Below are 20,940 nucleotides of genomic sequence, written 5' to 3'. Positions count from 1 at the left end.
CACCCTTGTTTAGGATTAGAGAATACATTAAGTTTCAAACAGCCATATTCCAAGAATGCTCAGACACAAGATCCAACAATTCTGACTTCTCAGGACAGCAGACGTCAGCCAGCAGAACAAATCTAGCAGTCTGTGGGTAAAATTGAGAACACTTCGTAATGCATTTTAGGTTCATTGTGGGTTATCAGATTCGGCAACCTTCATCTGGCTCTGCACCTGTCCACCAAGAAGTCACATTCCTGGGTGCCCATTAAAAGTCAGTTTGGCAGGTGTCTAAGAAGCCCGCCATGAGATCATTAACCCCTTCCATTCCATCATGAGTCACGGTTGGGCTGTGCTGATGACGGAATGGTTTTGTCACGACCACGCACGCGATTGGAATGTCCAGCACAGGGCTGGAATTCCTGCTGCATGGAAGATTACACTGGGCGTTGCAGCTCCTGCTCTTTCAAGTAGAGATTAGCAGCACAACAGTCTCTGAATCCAGGCTTCATCTTATCTATGAAAACACCAATGCAACAATTTTGTGGTGACTCTTTTTAATAATTTATTAAGCATCTAAAGTCTCGCATTGTTCCTCTTCAGTGAACTTCAACAGTCAGACCTTATATTGTATACTTATCTTTCCCCCTATCCAGTTGGCCATTGTTCAATTAGAGAAAGCCCAGACAGCCATACTTTTACAAATGTAAGACTTTTGTTGGTGTTATTTCTAGAACAACGATCACATATATTTAGAAATGTTATTATTCCCCTCAGTATCCTAGGAAAAAGGGGCATACAGTTTTCCTGGGCATGGCTTCTGAGAAAAATTGGTGAGAATGCAAACATGCTAAAACGCCCGATAAGGCATAACTTTTTCACGTAGCAAGCTTTGGTAGTCAAAGTAAATAAATGGCAAAACGGCTTTGGATTGCTAGTAACCTGTTTATAAATGTAGAAAAATTAAGTTTTAGCGATACCTGTAAAAAGCATTGTGACACAGAACTTTACAAACGTTTTTGTAATTTATTTAATATAATGCAAAAACCTGACGGTAGTTTATACAACGTGATAAAGTTGATAAAAATAGCCTCATTTTCCATATGTTTGTATCCGCCAGCCATTGAAATGTGTTTCTGCATGGGTACAGCTCATGACCATTGAGATATGAGCAATTTGCTTACTTAAAGATTTTCATTTTATAAGTATGTTAATTGGTGGTGAATCAGGTTTACTCCCATGAATGACATAAATATCATATGGGACATTGCTTCAAGGTATTTACTTTGTTTTCACCTTTATATTTATGTGTTTTGTGTTTTTTACATCTGCTTAATGACTTACAATCAAAGCCATTGTCTCGGAAGGTATTAAAAGCTACTTTTTGTAATGTTACTATGCACAAGCCTCATTTTGTTTATCATCATGTTTTTCTCTCTTATATTTTTTTAGTGGAAACACAAAAGTTGAAGAGGCATGTGAGATGTATGCCAGAGCTGCCAACATGTTCAAGATGGCCAAAAACTGGAGTGGTAGGGGAGTGTTGAGTTTCTTTCTGGCTGTCTGTTTTTTGCTTGATAAAAGAAGGAATGTCTTTCTAAACCACCCAAGATTTACATTGGTATTCCTTTTTTTTTTTTTATTTAGCGAAGTTACCTAGTTTGCATGTTCACAGCAAGCACATAAAGAAAAGTAATTTACGAGTGCAATTGTGGCCCAGTACATATGGTGGATATGTCTGTGAAATAAAATTGCAATTTTATATTTAGTTTCTTATTGATAATAAATCAGTGATGATTAATTCGCATGTCAGAGAGTCCGCTGATTCTGTAGACAAAAGTTGATAGTCAGAAGGAGTGCTGACATGTCCGGCTCATGCGTTCCTCATATTTAGTTGCCTATAATTAGGCTGTCCTGTTTTAGGTTTAAACCTATTATAACTGATACACCCCGCCAAAAGGGAAATAGCCCTCAACGGTGTAAACATTTAAACACTGAAAAAACACCTGCCTAGCCACAAACTAAATGCCATTCAAAGAAAGGAAAAGGAGAGTGCAAGAGTCAATTTTGTATTTCTTCCAGAAGGGGCCAATACAATGTTACTTTGTTATACATGGTAGCAGTAAGTAAGACTAGGCTAACATTCTGCTTAAGTTCTGTTTAGGAATGTCACTAAAATATTGTTTCTTCTTCCTTTTGCTTTTTTCAGTTTTGTGGTCTTTGGCCTAAAGATGCCGGGTTTAGAAGCATGTTTTAGGTCTTGTTTCATTATTTTATAAACTGGAGAGAATCCGGAACTATCAAAATCATATTTGATATTTTGGCTACCTTTGATTTGTTCACTGATAGGTAAAATGGCTGGTTTCATAAGAATCTTTCACAATATGTACCATCTCATTTGCCCACATTGCATGCTTAGATATTTACAGGGAAACATGACTGCTGTAGTGGATATAATACAAAAACTAGAGTCTGAAAGCACCCTTCCCTACCAAGTGTTCAGCAAAATTGGTGTAGATGTGAAACATCTCCTTGAGAGTAGGCTGGGTGATACTTTTAGTAACTTTGGCACTGCAACATGTTCCATGTTAGAGTGCTTGCCACTTGGTAAGCAAAGAAATATTGAGGAGCAATTCAGGAACTGTTATTTTACAATGTATGAGAAATGATTTGCAAACATGTATAAAAATGTCCTTCCCCAACCATTGCATTTGAAGTCTATGAAGCCTCACTGTACAAATTATATTTCCCTTCCATAATGGGGAATTTTCTCCGGAGTTTCAAAAGTGCTGCTTCATTTATGACTGCTTTATTGACTCTGAGGGCATATGCGCCCAGTTCAAAACCTGTGAGATGATTGGGGCCTTAAATTCATGTAAAGAGATTAGTGCTTTGTCAAAATCTGGTTGGGAAGGAATAGTCCGGATGTAGGTGGTTAAGCAGAGTAGGGCACATTCTTAACATGACACTGGTGTGTGAGGGCCTGAGAGGGAACGTAATACGGGACCTTAGGGTTTTCAGCCCAAACTATGGCTGATAGCTCGAGATATTGAATATTCTTTTTTGAGAAGGTGGTACGTTTCAGTTATGGTGTAGGAATTAACCTTGTTACCTAGATTACACTAAATATATAATGGTTCTAGCCTTGAGAAAGTCATGGCGGATGTGTTAGACAAAACATGTGTTGGCTTAGATTTATGAAGTTGGAAAGAACTATGTTTCTGTGAAACTAAGCACAGAGGAAAAGAATATTTGTCTTAGAGTAACTGAATAAATATTTTGACATATGTGATACACTATGGACTATTGAATTGTTCTCTGATTGTGCTCACATAATCTATAACCATGCTCTTAACATGGCTCCTTTGGTTTGAGCTTGTTGCTGGGCTACTTCACTGAGAACCTTCTGCAGGTATGAGAAGACTCAGAAGGCACTAAAAAGACTGATTTAGTGGAAAAGACTCTGGAAAGATACTTAGGGGTATTACAGTTCCTGCAAAAAATCTTGGTCTTCTTTGCTCTCTCCCTCAGCCCCCCTCTACCATACTGAGCAGCAGGCAAGTGATTTATTTAGATTAATCCATATCTCCTGAGATAGTGGATCATGGCAGCAGAGGAAGCACATCCAATTTCCAGCATACCGCAGCCACCTGGTGGAAACTGGGGTGGTTGAGTCAGGTATTTTTAGTACATTGCGTGCAATTCCGTCTGCAACAACCGCAGCATGCAAACCGACACACATTAACACCAGACACACTCTGGTGGAACAGAGGGTCTGCTGCGTTAGCTTTCCAGACTGGCTCTATAATGTGTAAGCCTCCTTATTCCTACAGGAGGCACACAAACAGGCTGAGTAAGCTAGAGACCTTCAATAAAATGAGAGGTGAAGGTGAAATTAAGATGAATACCAGCCTCGTTATACAATGCAATCTAGTGGTGTGTTAATTACAACACAGGGAGCGGCAACTGTGAACCATGAATAAGTAAAAAGAGTTTCTAAGCAGAACAGATGATCCTGGAGTCCCAAGACCGTCTACTCGAAAATGCTGGTACAGTTGAAAACTTGATAATCACCTTAGTCCATGGAGGGGAAAAATATATCCTTTTTAAAATAAACATGTGGAAGATAAAACTGTTGTAGCTGTCAGATCCCATCAGAGCAATTGAGTGAGGCCCAGACCACTCTAACAGGATTCTAGCAACATGCTATTGAATCGATCTTTCACCTCGGATTGAAAGTAGAGATCTTTAGCGTGAGTGATCAATGCCATAAAACCAACCCTTTATTTCTTGTGACAATTCATCACTTGGTATTTGGGACGGAATATACTAAATGATGAACTAATACAAAATTAAAGGATCGGCTCAATAACATTGATCGCTCATCCGTATTAATTATTTGAAGAAAGTATTGTTGTGAAGATAAGAATAATTGGTAAAGTTGGGAGCCCACCCCTAGGGCAGTTTGCAAGCTTTGTGCCAGGAGAAGAATTCTAAGTTTTTTTTTTTTTTTTTTTTTGAAAAAACTTTTGTTAGCAAAATTACGGAAGTACAGATTCTCGCCTACAACCCTTCGGGCCGGCCAGGAAAACATCACAAGGTATAACGTAATACACAGCTCATCAGCCGACAACCAGGGGTCCGGCAGCCATGGTAAGAAAATCGTTAAGTTCCAAACGGCAGGATACGAGCGGTTTCATTTTATAACATTCAAACAACAAAAGAAACAAGGCTGCACTCCGATCATTATGGTCGTTTCGTGTGTGGCAGGAGGAGGCGGTCAGGAAACAATAAGGGAGACAGGAGATGGTTCAGGACAGGAAAAAGAAAGGGAGGGAGGGACAGAACGGGAGCCCAGAGCCGGTGAAAATATCGATAAATCTGTACATGTGAGAGCCGGAGTGTACAGTCAAGGGGAACAAGGAGTATCAGGGGGATCTACGAAGGGGGGTTCACAGATGTCCCCACGGAATGCATTCCACTGGTTCCATATCCTACCCCACTTTTGGGGCCTGCCACGGGAAATGTAGACAATTTTCTCTCTGAACATGCACCAGTCCATGTTGTCTTCCCATCCGGAGACCAAGGGAGCCCTCTGAGACACCCATAACTGCGCAATGTCCCTCTTTGCGATCATGTAGCCTAGAGTCACCCATTGAGTCTGAGCAACATTACAGTCGGTTGGTTCCCACACATTCAAGAGACAGCGCCTAGGTTCAGGTAGCAGTCGAACATTCGTGACTTCATTCATCACTTCATGCACTCCCCTCCAGAAGGACTCAACCACCGGGCACTCCCATACAATATGAAGGAAAGTAGCAAGCATACCACAACCCCGCCGACACAGTCCATCATCAGAAAAACCCATACGCATCAGTCGAGGACCAGTGACATAGACACGGTGCAGGACTTTCAGCTGAACAAGTCGCAAGCGCGCCGGAATCGCGACCTCTTTAGGAGAGGACACCGCAGCCTGCCAATCTTCATCGTCTAGCTCCAGCCCATCGGCAGTCCAGGCGCCACGCAAGTGGACTAGCAAGTCCGACCGAACATTAATGAGTTTTTTATAAATAAGAGAAATAGTGCTGTCTGGAACATGACCGTCCAGCACCCTATCCTCCAGGGGGGAACTCTCCGGAATATCAGAACCGGCCGGAAAAACCGACCCAACGGCGTGGCGAACCTGAAGATATCGAAAAAATTCCGAGTCATGCAGACCATACTCCTGCAGTAGTTGCGCGAAGGTCTTCACTCTATCCTTAACCCAAAGATCGCTCAATTTACTAATCCCGATGAGATCCCATCTATCGAACCCCTTTGACGTCCATAGTTCACCCAGCCTCTCCGCAGCAAATAAAGGGGTCGCCCTGGTAAGCCTATCTGTCCACCCGGTAGCCGCGGTCGCGCTGCTCCAAACCCGCACCGCCACTGCCGTGGGACCCGTCAAGTTCCTCCTAGCACTCCTAGAATAAAATGCCCTATAGTAATCCCCCCCAGGTAAAAGCCATCGGTCCATTTCAAAAGCCGGATTCGGGACAGGACCATACATAGCATGGTTCACGGCACTCAACTGGGATGCCCAATAGTATCGTCGTATGTCGGGTAACGCGATGCCCCCGTCATACCAGGGTAGCGTGAGTTTGGCCAATGCTATACGGGGCCGACCAGCCCACACCAGCTACCTCTGGAGGCACTCTATTTCACGAAAATAGTTAGCCGGCACCAAATCTAGCGTGTTTTGGACGGCATTCAAGAACCGGGGGAGGGACATCATTTTGAACAATGCCGCACGTCCCAAGGGGGATAGGGGCAGATTACACCACGCCGCAACGTCCGACCGGAGCCGAGCGAGCGGAGGCAGCAAATTCCGATCATAACGCAGCACAGGGTCAAGTGAAATATAAATCCCCAAATATTTAAAACCATCAGTGCAGACCGGGATCGGACATATTCGGGGCAGAGAAAGAGGGTCACTAGTAAGCGGAAAGATACAGGATTTAGACCAATTGATAACCAACCCGGAGTTGCGGCCAAAAGAGCGCAATACGTCAATGAGAACTCCCAGCGATTTGCGGGGGGACGTCAGATATAACAGGATGTCATCGGCATATAGAGAGACTCGGTCTTCAAAATCCGGAGACCAACGAATACCTTTTAGAGAGGGTTCCCACCGAAGCCAGGCGGCCAGCGGTTCAAGCGCAAGCGCAAACAACAACGGCGACAAAGGACAGCCCTGCCTCGTGCCACGCCCGAGGGCGAAGGGCGCCGAGGCTCTGCCATTAACCACCACCTGCTCAAGCGGCTGTTCATACAGGAGTTTAACCCAGGTGATGAATTTAGGGCCAAAACCGAACTTGGCGAGGGTGGCCCACAAATACGGCCACTCAACCGTGTCAAAGGCCATCGAAGCATCGAGAGAAACCAAGATGGCCGGCTCACGAAGAGATCCCGCCCTCGCGATGACGCCATGCAGACGGCGAAGATTGAGAGCAGTATTGCGCTGGGGGATAAAACCGGACTGATCTGGGTGAACCAGTCCGCTGATCACCGTGACCAGTCGATTTGCCAGTATTTTTGCCAATATCTTTGGTTCAGCGTTCAGAAGGGAGATTGGACGATACGATGAGCAACGCTCGCGGGGCTTACCATCTTTATGAATGGCCACGATGGAAGCCAGCCTCTGGTCCCTAGGAAGAGAGCCAAGATCTCGCGAGGCCGCAAACATACGCAGCAAATACGGCGCCATTTTGTCTGGACACAACTTATACAACTCAACCGGTATACCATTAGGGCCCGAAGCCTTCCCCGAACGAAGGGCGCAACCTCATCAGCGGAAAAATCAGCCTCCATTAACACCCCGTCAGACTCCGAGAGACTGGGCAGCGCAAGGTCGCGAAGCAACAAGCACGAGTCCTCCTCCGGGAGGCCCGAAACCGGGGCATATACGACCCGAAAATGCTGAGCAAACACCTCAACTATCTCCACCGGGTCCACGACCCGCACTCCATCATCTCTCTCAATCACTGGCACCACACGATTCAATCTGTCTCTCCTGTCCAGCCACGCAATCAACTTCCCGGCCTTATCACCCACATCATAAAGTCGCCCTTGCTGCACGCGATGCATCGCCTCAGCAGCAGCAGTCACAAGTGCCCTGTATTCAGTTTGCTTAAGAGCCAAAACATGTAGAATCTCAGGCGTCACTCCAGCCTCCAATCGCCCCTCAAGCACCGCAATCTCAGATTCCAAACTCACCACCTCCTCTTGGTTGCGCCGTTTCTCATCGGCCACAAGGGACAAGGTCTGACCTCGGATCACCGTCTTATAGGCCTCCCACAATGAAACAGGGGAGGAGACAGATCCCTCATTTTCTGCAAAATAATAGTCCACACATTTGACCACCTCGGATCTGAGTCTAGGGTTCTGGAAATGCCACGGATTGATCGGGGCGATACGGCCCCCCGTCCCCAAACAAACGTCTAAGTGAAACCATATCGGGGAATGGTCCGAGATCCCCCAAGCCAAGTGTCTGATTTCACGCACCGAGGCCAACTGCACCATAGGCACGACAATATAATCAAGTCTCGAGAGACTTCCGTGAGCCCCCGAATGAAAGGTATACTGAAGTTGGCCAGGGTGCAGCTGCCTCCAACAATCGGCCAACCCAAAGGCATCAAGGAATTTCCCCAACCACAACTGCGATGCAGGGAGGAGCCGGGGGGGGGCTACGATCACTCTCACCATTTGCCACTGAATTGAAGTCGCCGCCCAGCACAAGCAAGCCTTCGGGCAAGCCCAGAATGACCTCGCCCAAGTCAGCGAACGTAGTAGACTGCAGCCCAGGCGGAACATAAATAGACAGTATGGAGATCAATTTCCCCTCCCATCTCCCGGTAATGCCAGCATAGCGGCCCCTATCATCTAACAGTGTGGTATCCACCTCCAAGGGAAGGGAATGCTTGACCAGGATACCAGCCCCTCTCGATCCCGAGGTGAAGCCGGAGTGCGCCACCAAACGATAGCCTCTCCTGTGCAAAGCGTGGCACGTGTTGCCCACCAAATGGGTCTCCTGAAGCAGGACCACATCCGGGGAGCACCTCTTCAAGTATTGCAGCACAATCCCACGTTTTATCCTGTCCCCAAGAACATTAACATTCCAGCTCAAAACCCTAAGCCCCCTACCCCCCATCCCTGAAGCAAACCGACCGCACTCCCCACCTCGAAACAGTCAAGTGAAAGCAAGTGATAAACAGAGCACAGCCTCAAAACAAACAAGAAGAAAAAGCCCCCCCCCCACCCCCAAGGAACCCAATAGTAACGAACCCCCCACCCTGCACCCCTGCGGTAGACCCAAAAGCCACCCCAACTTGCAGTGTGCCTGTCGCCCCATTAAACTAACCTACAGAAAGAGAGAAAAAAATCCCCAGAGGAGGAAGATCCCTCAGACCCCCCCACACCCCCGGGCATTCACATAATACTCAAAACACAGTCCAGCAGCCCCTGCGATGTATTCCGGCTTGCCAACGTAGACTCACTACTCCTGGTCCTCCACGCCTCCCTCGGCTCCTCTCGAGTCTTCCGGGCCCTCGGTACGCTTCGGCAAAGTGTCCAACCAGTCACTCACCACCTCAGGGCGGTCGAAGAAAAAGGCACGCTCAGCATGTTCGATTCTCAGGCCGGGAAAAGCATGGCATATTTCAGTCCCAGGTCCCTGAGGCGCCTCTTCACGCCCGTAAAGCCCATCCGCTGTTTCTGGACAGCTTGCGTGAAGTCTGGATAGAAACTAATCGAAGCGTTCTCAAATTTAACGGGCCCAGTGGTTCGCGATGCTTGCAGGATAGCGTCTCTATCGCGAAAGTTAAATAGTCTAGCTATAATAGGCCGTGGAGCGGCACCCAGCTTCGGCTTGCCTCCCGGAACACAATGGGCCCTTTCGACCGCAAAAAATTTACTTAGGCCCTTCGCCGCAAGATGCTTCAACACAAGGTCCTCCACCAGGATATCAACAGGCATATCGGCAGAATTCTCCGGGACACCAACGATGCGGACGTTGTTGCGCCTGGCCCGGCCCTCAAAATTCTCCAACCGATTGGCAAATAGGTCACAAGTGGTCCGAAGATTACGGACCGTGGTCTGGAGGTCCGAGACATCCGTGGTCAGACTAGCGGTCTTAAGATCAAGAGACTTGACACGCTCGTTTGTTTTCCCAAGGTCCGCTCTGATGAGGGAAACATCAACCGCCACTGTGTCTATTTTAGCAGCCAGGGTTTCATACTGCTGGCCCATACTGGATTGAATACTCGCAATGGCGCCCATCACGTCTTTCAGAGTAGGCTCCTCGTCATCAGGAGCACCGTCCCCAGCTTCCTCCAGGGCACCACTCGATCCGCCCGGGGAGCCCTTAGGTCGAGTAAAACGATCAATAGTCTGAGAGTGGGTGGCCCCCCCTCGGGACGAACCTCTTGCGCCGCGTCTCTCGACAACTGTCCTGCCCGTCATGACCGGGAAGAAACTCCAACTGGAAGTGCGAAACTCGGGCAAAACAACCTCCGTCGTGGCAGGCACCGAATTGCGAGTGAATAAGGGCACAGCACAAGCACTAGACTGGCAGTTGCAGAGGAAGAACTCCGATCGGGAAGTGGGCTGGCACAAGGAGCAGAAACGAAACTGAAAGCACACCAAGGGCAGAGGGCGTGGCCTACCAGCCGTTGTTGTTCGATTGCCACCTGGGTACCTCGGGGACTTGAGCCCCCGGTTGGCATACGTGGTAGGCCTCAAAGTTCAGGTCGCAGTAAGTTCAGCGTGCAACGGCCAAAACAAGTCACGAAAAGAGCGCTGGCATCAGCAGGGCGTCAATGAAAAATATCCGTCGGCAGAATCAGGATAGATGACAGGATAGGCGCCGGAGGTGGAAGGGGTCCCGGGAGCTCTTAGCTCACGCGTCCATCTTGGAATCGCGCGAAGCTCCTCCTCGAATTCTAAGTTTAAGTTGAGTTTATCACATATGGTTGCAACTCATTACTTTAAAGTTCAACAACCACCACTGGAAGTTTCTTGGTGTTGGCTTATCACTTGTGCAGAGCTTGTTTAGCACACCTTGAAAATATTGCATTATTTAAGGAGCTCCCCATTCAGAATTGCCTATAAACCGTATTGCTTTTTAGACTAAATATATAAAAAACGGTGCTTTAAGAGGCACAGTTGAGCCTGTTTGGGACTCTGTTTTTTCGAATTTTGCTTAGGGATGTACTTTGGAAGAGGGTCGGATATTGATACCAGATGCAATCTTGGCTTTGACCATCTTACAGGGAAGAACAACTGGTTTTCCGAAAATTGTTTCAAAATTAAAATAACAAAATCTGAGTTCTCATTTAGTGCTTCACTTGACAACCAGTTTGAAACCATGTGATCATTAGGTAATTGCAGCACCATACATAAAATCGGGATGTTCTGTTTCATCCAGATTGGTCATGAGACCCATCATATTGGAGCTGAACTTGAGTATTAATTTCATTCTAAAACACTGACACTTTACTGGCTCCCGGTAAGCACTAGAAATTACTTTAAAGTACTCTGTATAGTGCATTGGATGTTCTCTGACATTGCACTCTTCTGTTCACAGGGAAACACTTCACCATTTTGTTCCTACTGAGAATGGTATGAAATTCTTTGTCCCTGTATTTGCTTATCCAGAAAACTGGCAGAAATGCAAGGACAACTGTGCATTCCGTGTCCCTGCTACCTCTTTCTGTAGCATTCTGCACCTACATGCTAACCGTGACTGTCTCTCCTCAAAAAACAGGCTGAATACTTTAATATTCCCTTGTAATCGCCAGCACTCATATATATATATATCGATATATATCTATATATTGCCACCAATACGTTCACCAGAAGGCGCACACTTTTGAACGGTCGGTGCCAGACAGCAGGGATGAACGTATCCCCACAAATAATCCTTCACCAATTAGAAATAATTGTCTGCACTCGTCCAATTGCTTTATATGTGGGTTTTATTCAAGAGACTCAAGGAGCCCCATTGACCTACGCGTTTCGACCGCAGGTCTTGATCACAGTGTTTGCAAACACTGTGATCAAGACCTGCGGTCGAAACGCGTAGGTGAATGGGGCTCCTTGAGTCTCTTGAATAAAACCTACATATAAAGCAATTGGACGAGTGCAGACAATTATTTCTACTTGGTGAAGGATATATATATATATATATATATATATATATATATATATATATATTCACTGAAAAAACCATAGGTTTTACACACTTTATAGTTAGGAAGTAGCATTTAAAAAACCTATGAAATTCACTGAAAAAACCATAGGTTTCACACCAGTTATAGTTAGCTGGAAATTTTACTCGCATAAAACCATTGAAACTCCCACGTTATAGTTAGTTGGACTCACTATAACTTGCGCGTGCAATGCACTGCTGATGACGTCACATATTACATCACTCATGACCTGGTCAGTGACATCACTCATGACATCACTGATGACACCATCCAGTGAATGTGTGTATTTTTTAAAAATAATTATGTGTTATATATGTATATGTAAAAGTTGATGGAAGAATAAATGTTTAAATAAGGGTTTACATGGATGTTTTTTTTTAATTGATTGGTTCACTTTGTGTATAAGTGGCTGCATGGGTTGGTGAGTAGCTACATGTGTATGTATATGGGTTATTAGATTTTTTTTAATATCAATATGAGTGTCTATATGTTTGGTAGGGGTATTGCTTAGAACATAGATGCATGAGTGACTGACTCTCTGTTGGTATGTGTTTTGAAGACAGTATATGTACAGGACTGTATGGGTGGATGACTGTGTATATGTGTGTGTTACTGACTGAATGACCGTCTCACTAGTGTCTTTATCAGTAACTACATATGTTTTAATGTAGTATATGTGAATATTGATGTATATAAGTGAGTATATGTGAGAGTAAGGAACTGTAAGTGTTCCTGTTTAAATAAATATGTGTTTCTATAAGTGATTGTTTAAGAGAGTAAGTATGTGTAAGGTTCCTTAGAAGTAAGGTGGTAGTGTGTGTATAGCTGTATATGCAAATAAATGGATGTTCAATAGTTTTTTTGCATGTGTGAGTATGTGTGAGAGTATCTTTTGGATGACTGTCGGTGTGTAACAGGATGTATAGGTGTATCACTACATATGATGAGTGAGTATACGTATGACTGATTATATAGAACTGTTGGTGAATGAGTGGATGTGTATATAGATGGCGGAATTATTGAATTGGTTGTTGTAACTGGTATGGGTATCTCCATTTTTTTGAAAATTTTTGTTTCTATTTTTGAATATGTGTTTCAAGGGTTACATTACAGTGAAACGAGGTCTGTCAGTCTGTCACAAGGATGGTGTCATCAGTGATGTCATGAGTGATGTCACTGACCATGTCATGAGTGATGTAATATGTGACGTCATCAGCAGTGCATTGCACGCGCAAGTTATAGTGAGTCCAACTAACTATAACGTGGGAATTTCAATGGTTTTATGCGAGTAAAATTTCCAGCTAACTATAACTGGTGTGAAACCTATGGTTTTTTCAGTGAATTTCATAGGTTTTTTAAATGCTACTTCCTAACTACAACGTGTGTAAAACCTATGGTTTTTTCAGTGAATTTCATAGGTTTTTTAAATGCTACTTCCTAACTATAACGTGTGTAAAACCTATGGTTTTTTCAGTGAATTTCATTGGTTTTTAAAATGCTAATTCAGAAATATCTCGTGTATACAACCTATACTTTTGTCAATAAAGTTCTGGCAATATTTTTTTCGGAAACAAGCCGTTTTCTTCACTGTTCAAGTTGCATAGAGACTCCTTGTAAAGCGATACAGAATTAGAAAGTCTGTACCTTGCCTTTTTTTCAATGCATTAAAATTTGCCTGTAAATAAAAATAGCCTTTCTAAACTTTCGTGCACGACCCGGTGTGCGCACTCTCGGCAACAGTTCTCAATAAAATGGATAGCGCATTTCCAGGCTTTCGTGCGCGACAGACTGCGCTCACCCGCCTATATATTTCGTGAAAACTTTGCAATCTGAACTTATTGAATTTCTTCATAGACCCATCAAAGAACTTATACTACGTCAAAGAGACTAAACCTAGGCTTCTTTTTTAATATTATGAAAATTTTCATTAAATGGAGCCGAATGTCTTTTTAAACTTTCGTGTGTGACCGAATGTACACACCTTGGTATTTTAAAAAAATATATAAAAGGTTTTATACTTTAACAATTGTATGCTTGAATCGAGCTCAGAAGATATATTAAATCCGGATATGTTTGGATTTACTCCTTTTCACGTTTTGAAACTTCGCTGAATTAGACCGCTACTTCCAAATGGCGTACGTGACCAGATACTATCACCGCGTACACGTCCTGAGACGCGCATGTGAAGTCATGTGACTTGAAAACAACACTTCCAATTGGTTCTTAGTAGTTTCTATTCTGCAATTTACACGGAGCACTCCACCCACTTCTCTCACTATCTTTTCTACTCTCAAAAGAGAACGACGTTCAACATCTTTCGAAAGACTTTCTTTTCACGCGATAATGTGAAATACTGAGATTGTTACAGGATTTTCTATCAGATATGTGTTCCCATTTCTGTTGGAGCACTAACACCGTGGAAAATTCCACCGATAGCAGTGATATTTTTAACGCCGAGCACCGGCGATTTTTATCACTTAGAAGCCTTCCTATTATGAAGGTTTATCTCCTAAGTCTCTGATTCTCAAACTGTGCAACGCGGCTCCCCTGTGTGCCGTAATGAAGTGCTAGGGGCGCCGCCCACACTCTAGTGTGACTAACCATCTATAAATTCCACAGACATCTCTACCCTGTTATCTGCAATTGTGAGCATCAAAAGGAGCTGCGCTACGCCCCTGTGAGAGGCCTCACTCCCACTGCTGCAACGGCTTGGCAGTCCTCCAGATGCACAGGAACAGCCCCTCCGATCCATTGAAGTTCTGTGTCGCTCTCAATACCACTTACGAAATGAAAATAAGCACTGAAGAATATTCAAGCATGTAGTACTCCTCCTGCTACAGCATACAGAATGCATTGTATTACCTATAAAAAAGTGAAACACCCACGCTACAATCATATAGAATACTTCCTCTAAAGAAGCCTGTGAATAACTTTAAAACATCAGGTTAACCTTTTTTTACTCTCTCATCATTGTTAAAGATAAGTATTTACAATACTATATTAAACAAGGCCATGGTTGTTGCTTTTTAATTTTAAAAATCTTGCAATCTTTCACAAACCCAATACTCATGGCTTCTTTTTCGTGACAAAAATATTGCAATATTACATACCTACATAGAATAACAGAAAAAACATAAAACTTCAAAGGCCAAACAGTCTACTAAACGCGGATTTGTAACCTATGGGGCAGATTTATGTTAACTACTTCATACCCAGATATGCACCAGTTAATGTGCACCACAGTATGCTAGTGCTCCGTTACCCATGGTGTGCCACATTTGAAATGTGGCGCACCATGGTACAAAAACACCATACATGCGTAACACATCTGTGCTGAAAAAGTAATACATTGCTAGAGTTGCATCGCAACTGTGATGCAGCTCCAGCAAGGCTCACCAATGCACTATATTCACAATGCTGCGTCAATACCTACGCCTGCTTTAAGCACATGCACAGTTTTTAAACAGCATGGGCCTGAAAGTCACTGAGTGAAATATCATACATTACAGTCAGCCACTTTCAAGACGCATTCCTTCAGAGGAACACTTACCGTTTATTAGAGGTAGATCGTCCGACTCCACCGGAGGACACCCCTAATAAAAAAGACATATATATAAAATGCGGACTAGCCGCTGTATCGTGCTAGCAAACTTTAACTTAAAAATCGTTAGAAAAAACAAAAGGAATCGAGCAAAATCAGTAGGCCACTGATAGGATCTCTTTTTGACCTCGCTAAAATAGAAACATTAGGAACAACCCTCATGAGAAATATGAAACTAGTGAGAGAAACCGAGCTCGACGCCATGATGGCTGCAAGATAGCTCGGCTCCGCCGCCCACCCCGCCCAAAATAACGACAAACCCTATGCAAATATTATAAATAAATACAACACACCAGCAAAGTAACAGGGTAAAACGTTTTATTAAATAACTATTTACATGGCAGCCTGCTGCAACATGAAAACAACACTTCCAATTGGTTCTTACTAGTTTCTATTCTGGAATTTACACGCAGCACTCCACCCACTTCTCTCACTATCTTTTCTACTCTCAAGAGAGAACAACGTCCTACATTTTTCGGAAGACTTTGGTGAAATGGCTACCGTATCTCATTCATCTTCCGAATCTGAACAAAATGATCGACTACCTTTAAGAAGAAAAAAAGAATCTTTCATCTGGCAATTTTTCACTTATCCTGAAGATCAAAAGAAAGTAAATGCACCAAAAGTAACCTGCACGATATGTGACTCGTTTCTCTCAAGAGGAAATCCAACAAAAAAATATTCCTTTTCCATACATACCATGGTGCGGCATGTCAAACAAGTGCACCCTGTGCAATTTGCAGAGGCATCGACAAAAGCCCTGGCCACGCTATTAGCATTAAAGGTGGCCAGCACATTTTCTGATCGACGACCTGTATCTCCATCGAGTGCAGAGATGGACTTGAGATATTTAACTATATATGGTCTATAACCTATGGTTTTTTCAGTGAATTTTCAAGGTTTTGTAAATGCTAATTCCTAACTATATATGGTCTATAACCTATGGTTTTTTCAGTGAATTTGCTCCGCCGCCCACCCCGCCCAAAATAACGACAAACCCTATGCAAATATTATAAATATATACAACACACCAACAAAGTAACAAGGTAAAACGTTTCATTAAATAACTATTTACATGGCAGCCTGCTGCAACATCGATCCAAATGCATGACACTGTTCCTGTCAAGGTAGCATAGCTGGCGGCCTAGGGGTGGAGGACCGTTGTGCAAATACCCCGGGGAGGACTCTGGATATGCTTGGTCCCTGAGATTCTTCGATGTCACTGCCTTCCACAAATGGCATAAGTCCTGGATGTTCGGTGCCATACTTGAGGGTTTGACCTAAAGACACGTCCTGCGGTGCCCTGGTCCAACCATCACATATACCTGCGCCAGGAGACGGCGTGGGGTGCACTGGAAGGGAGAGGCGGCGCGAACGAGCCTCCCCCACCTCCCCAGGTGGAGGTTTCTCAGCTACACCCCTAAAGACACGTCCTGCGGTGCCCTGGTCCAACCATCACATATACCTGCGCCAGGAGACGGCAACATCCACGACTTATGCCATTTGTGGAAGGCAGTGACATCGAAGAATTTCAGGGACCAAGCATATCCAGAGTCGTGGATGTTGGGTGCCATAGTTGATGGTTTGACCTAAAGACACGTCCTGCAGTGCCCTGGTCCAACCATCACATATACCTGCGCCAGGAGACGGCGTGGGGTGCACTGGAAGGGAGAGGCGGCGCAAACGAGCCTCCCCCACCTCCCCAGGTGGAGGTTTCTCAGCTGCACCCCTAAAGACACGTCCTGCGGTGCCCTGGTCCAACCATCACATATACCTGCGCCAGGAGACGGCGTGGGGTGCACTGGAAGGGAGAGGCGGCGCAAACGAGCCTCCCCCACCTCCCCAGGTGGAGATTTCTCAGCTACACCCCAGCGCTTCACTGATCTCCTTGTCCTCAGTCAAGCATCAATAGTAAGATTTTCATAGGTGAGTGTAGGTTCATAGTTTGCCATCCACAGACTAAAAGCCTGGAGTGGGAGTGAAAAAACCATAACTAGGTAAGAAGGAACGCAGAGGCTGTAGGATGGATATGCTTGGTCCCTGAGATGCTTCGATGTCACTGCCTTCCACAAATGGCATAAGTCCTGGATGTTGGGTGCCATAGTTGAGGGTTTCACCTAAAGACACGTCCTGCGGTGCCCTGGTCCAACAATCACATATACCTGCGCCAGGATACGGCGTGGGGTGCACTGGAAGGGAGAGGCAGCGCGAACGAGCCTCCCCCACCTCCCCAGGTGGAGGTTTCTCAGCTACACGCCTAAAGACACGTCCTGCGGTGCCCTGGTCCAACCATGACATATACCTGCGCCAGGAGACGGCGTGGGGTGCACTGGAAGGGAGAGGCGGCGCGAACGAGCCTCCCCCACCTCCCCAGGTGGAGGTTTCTCAGCTGCACCCCAGCACTTCACTCGACATAGGCGGCCGGCTCCCGGGGTCCGGCGGAACTTTTAGCATTTTGGTGACTCTTCCATTCTGGACCTTGTCCCACAATCCGTTTGACCTGAAGACACGTCCTGCGGTGCCCTGGTCCAACCATCACATATACCTGTGCCAGGAGACGGCGTGGGGTGCACTGGAAGGGAGAGGCGGCGCGAACAAGCCTCCCCCACCTCCCCAGGTGGAGGTTTCTCAGCTGCACCCCAGCGCTTCACTCGACAAGATGAGTTGTGCCCGCTCCTGCGGCACATTGCCTCGCTCGGCCAGCTCAATTAGGCCTGCTCTTGCTATTACAGCGTCTCACCCGCCATCCGGCTGAATTGCACCCACTCTTGCGGTACAGCGACAGGCGGCTGCCACGGAGCTCAGGAAATGGCGGTCGGCTCCATAGACTTGGGCCTGGCCTGCAAGGATGGCTCTGGACAACCCTGGAACTCGGACGCTTGACTGCTACGGCATGGGCCCCATTCCCAAAAGCGTCCCATCAGCCTTGAAGATTCTACAAGAGTCACCGGGGCCCCGACTCCCGCTGAGTTCCGGTGGGGAGCTTCTGCCATGGTTGCTCGCAGAATGTCCACGACGTAGCCACGGGGTGCTCTCATGCTGACGCCAGCTTCAGTCTGAAACTTCCAGAAACACTGTAGACTACCAATTCAATCAGTTCCGGTGGAGCCCCAACGACGTATCGCGTTGTTGCATAATGCGTCATATGACACGCCGCGTTAGCGCACCCGGAAGTGCTCAGGTGCGCGAGGCGCGAAGCGCAGCTTCCCGGAAGCAATCCGGGGCGCGGCACGGAGCGCGTAACGTAAGCATAACAGGTCATGTGACTTGTTCATAAAACTTTTCATTGGTTTAGAAATATTTTTTGTCACAAATGATGAAAACCCCTCCTTGTTTCCTCTTGGCTCCTGCCCCCTCCCCAAGTCTTGCTCGGCCAGCTGAGTTTCGCCCACTCTTGCGGCCTACGACATGGATACGCCGGGGCGTTATGGATCAGTATGAGCAAATATACACTTGGGGATTCACAAGCAACAACAAGCCTTTGTATTTGGGGCTCTAAATCAACAACAGTGACAGAGAACAGAACCGAACTAAGCACTCAGGGGCTACGTTTAAACGTAACATCATCTCCCCAGAGTTACATCACCTTACACACACATGCGCTCTGATCTCCTTGGCCTCAGTCTAACATCAATAGTATGATTTTCATAGGTGAGTCTAGGTTCATGGATTTCCATCCACAGACTAAAAGCCTGGAGTGGGAGTGAAAAAACCATAACTAAGTAAGCAGGGAGGCAGAAACAGAATCTTCCTCTGCAACATCCGGCTCTGCATCGCTACTTACTTATAAATGCAGAAAAAACTCAATTAACACAAGGGCTCTTTTCAGAGCCACCTTATATCAAAGCACTGAAATCTTCTGATTTATCTCCATTTTCACACTCTTGTAAATAGGTGTGCGCGCCCGAGTGCGCGCACCCCGCAACTTTTTTCAAAAAAAATATATATATTTTCGCCTTTAAGGACCTTACTGCACACCCTGAGAAGACCTACGCAGCAAAACAATCTCTACCTTCTCCCCTTTCCATGTTCCAACGCTTTGAAATGAACAATATATTTACTCGCAGTGACAAAATGGCGGTCAACACTTCCTGATTTCCTTTGAATCGAACGTTAACAGACGTCACGCAGCAAAACAAAAAATTCCGCTCGCGCGCAGCCGCTTGAGTGCGCGCACCCGTGCGCGCGTATAGATATATAATTGACTTTAACTTTAATTTTCTCAGCAACTACTGAACGGATTTACACCATTCCAAAATAAGCGTAATCTGCGAGCCGGACTCTACAGTTTTGCCAAATTTCTTATAAATCCATTCAGCCGTTCGACCTGTAGCCGTGTCTAAACGTCCTATGGAAAATAACATGGAGAAAACACGTTTTGGGACCCCCCTTTTATCTCAGCCCCCACTTCACCAATCCCCCCCAAACTTTCAGGGAAGGAGCGCAGCGGACCGAGCCATCTTCTTTGAGAAATTCGCAAAGATTCATCCACCAGGGCCAAAGTTAATCCAAATAGAATGTTGAGGATTTCCTATGGAAACTAGGTCCTAACTATAACTACCTACTGGCGACCGCCAGTAGGTAATATATATATATATATATATATATATATATATGTATATATGTATATATATACATATATATGTATGTGTGTGTGTGTGTGTATGTATATATGTGTGTGTGTGTGTGTGTATGTATATGTGTGTGTGTGTGTGTATGTATATGTGTGTGTATGTATATATATGTGTGTGTGTGTATGTATATATATGTGTGTGTGTGTATGTATACGTGTGTGTGTGTGTATGTATATGTGTGTGTGTATGTATATGTATAGATGTGTATGTATATGTGTATATATAGATGTGTATGTATGTATGTGTATGTATATATGTATGTATGTATATTTATGTATATATATGTTTATGTATATATATGTTTATGTATATTACCTACTGGCGGACGCCAGTAGGTATATATAGTTAGGATTTTTTCTCCATGGGATTTTTGAAAATTCTATGTCTAATAACTTTGGCGTTTGTGGACGGAATTGGCTGAAATTTTCAGGAAAATTGAACATTTTGTTTCTGAGCAGCCCCTGAAAATATGGGGGGGGGTTCGTCAAGGGGGGGCCGAGAAAAAAGGGGGGTCCCAAAACGCGTTTTTCCCATGTTAATTTCCATAGGGCGGTTGGCCTCACTTTTAGCCCGAACGGCTGAATGGATTTGCATGAAACTTGGCAAAATTGTAGGGACTGTTAGCCCGATGTGCCTTTGCTAGGTCTCAATATATGTGCTCCAGTGGATTTTGATAAATTAACGTTCAAAAAAATATATATATCTGTAACAGCGCTCCGGGTAGCGCTCCGGTTCGCGTACTTGACGCGTAACGGAACTTCGCGAAGCGAAGCTGATTGGCTCTCCGGTGTCTGTCAACATTCTAAACAGTCCGGAGCGGCCGCCATCTTGTCTCTCGGTAGGATCGAGAGACAAGAGGAGGCCAAAACAAAGGGGGAAATGACCATAAGGGGGCATAGTAGATCCTCCCTGACCCCCTAGGTTTGATGTGGAGGCTTTAAAAGGGCCCGCGGGGCAAAAAAAAAGAAAAAAGAAA

The 20,940-nt window shown here is 45.2% G+C and overlaps 1 protein-coding gene across 2 annotated transcripts in view; it reads left to right on the top strand.

Annotated features, from left to right (window-relative positions):
• NAPB (NSF attachment protein beta) overlaps positions 1–20,940 on the top strand; it is a 251,238-nt gene that overhangs the window by 61,701 nt on the left and 168,597 nt on the right. For both annotated transcript variants that reach the window (XM_078649504.1, XM_078649505.1), the window contains one exon: positions 1,435–1,514. In XM_078649504.1, the coding sequence (XP_078505630.1) occupies positions 1,435–1,514 (80 nt within the window). Of the gene's footprint in view, positions 1–1,434; positions 1,515–20,940 lie in introns of those variants that run through there.

Source organism: Lissotriton helveticus, chromosome 6 (genome assembly GCF_964261635.1).
Source record: "Lissotriton helveticus chromosome 6, aLisHel1.1, whole genome shotgun sequence".
In the NCBI taxonomy this organism is placed as follows: Eukaryota; Metazoa; Chordata; class Amphibia; order Caudata; family Salamandridae; genus Lissotriton; species Lissotriton helveticus.
Note: the sequence above shows the minus strand (reverse complement) of the source record. Positions and strands in the feature narration are given on the sequence as shown.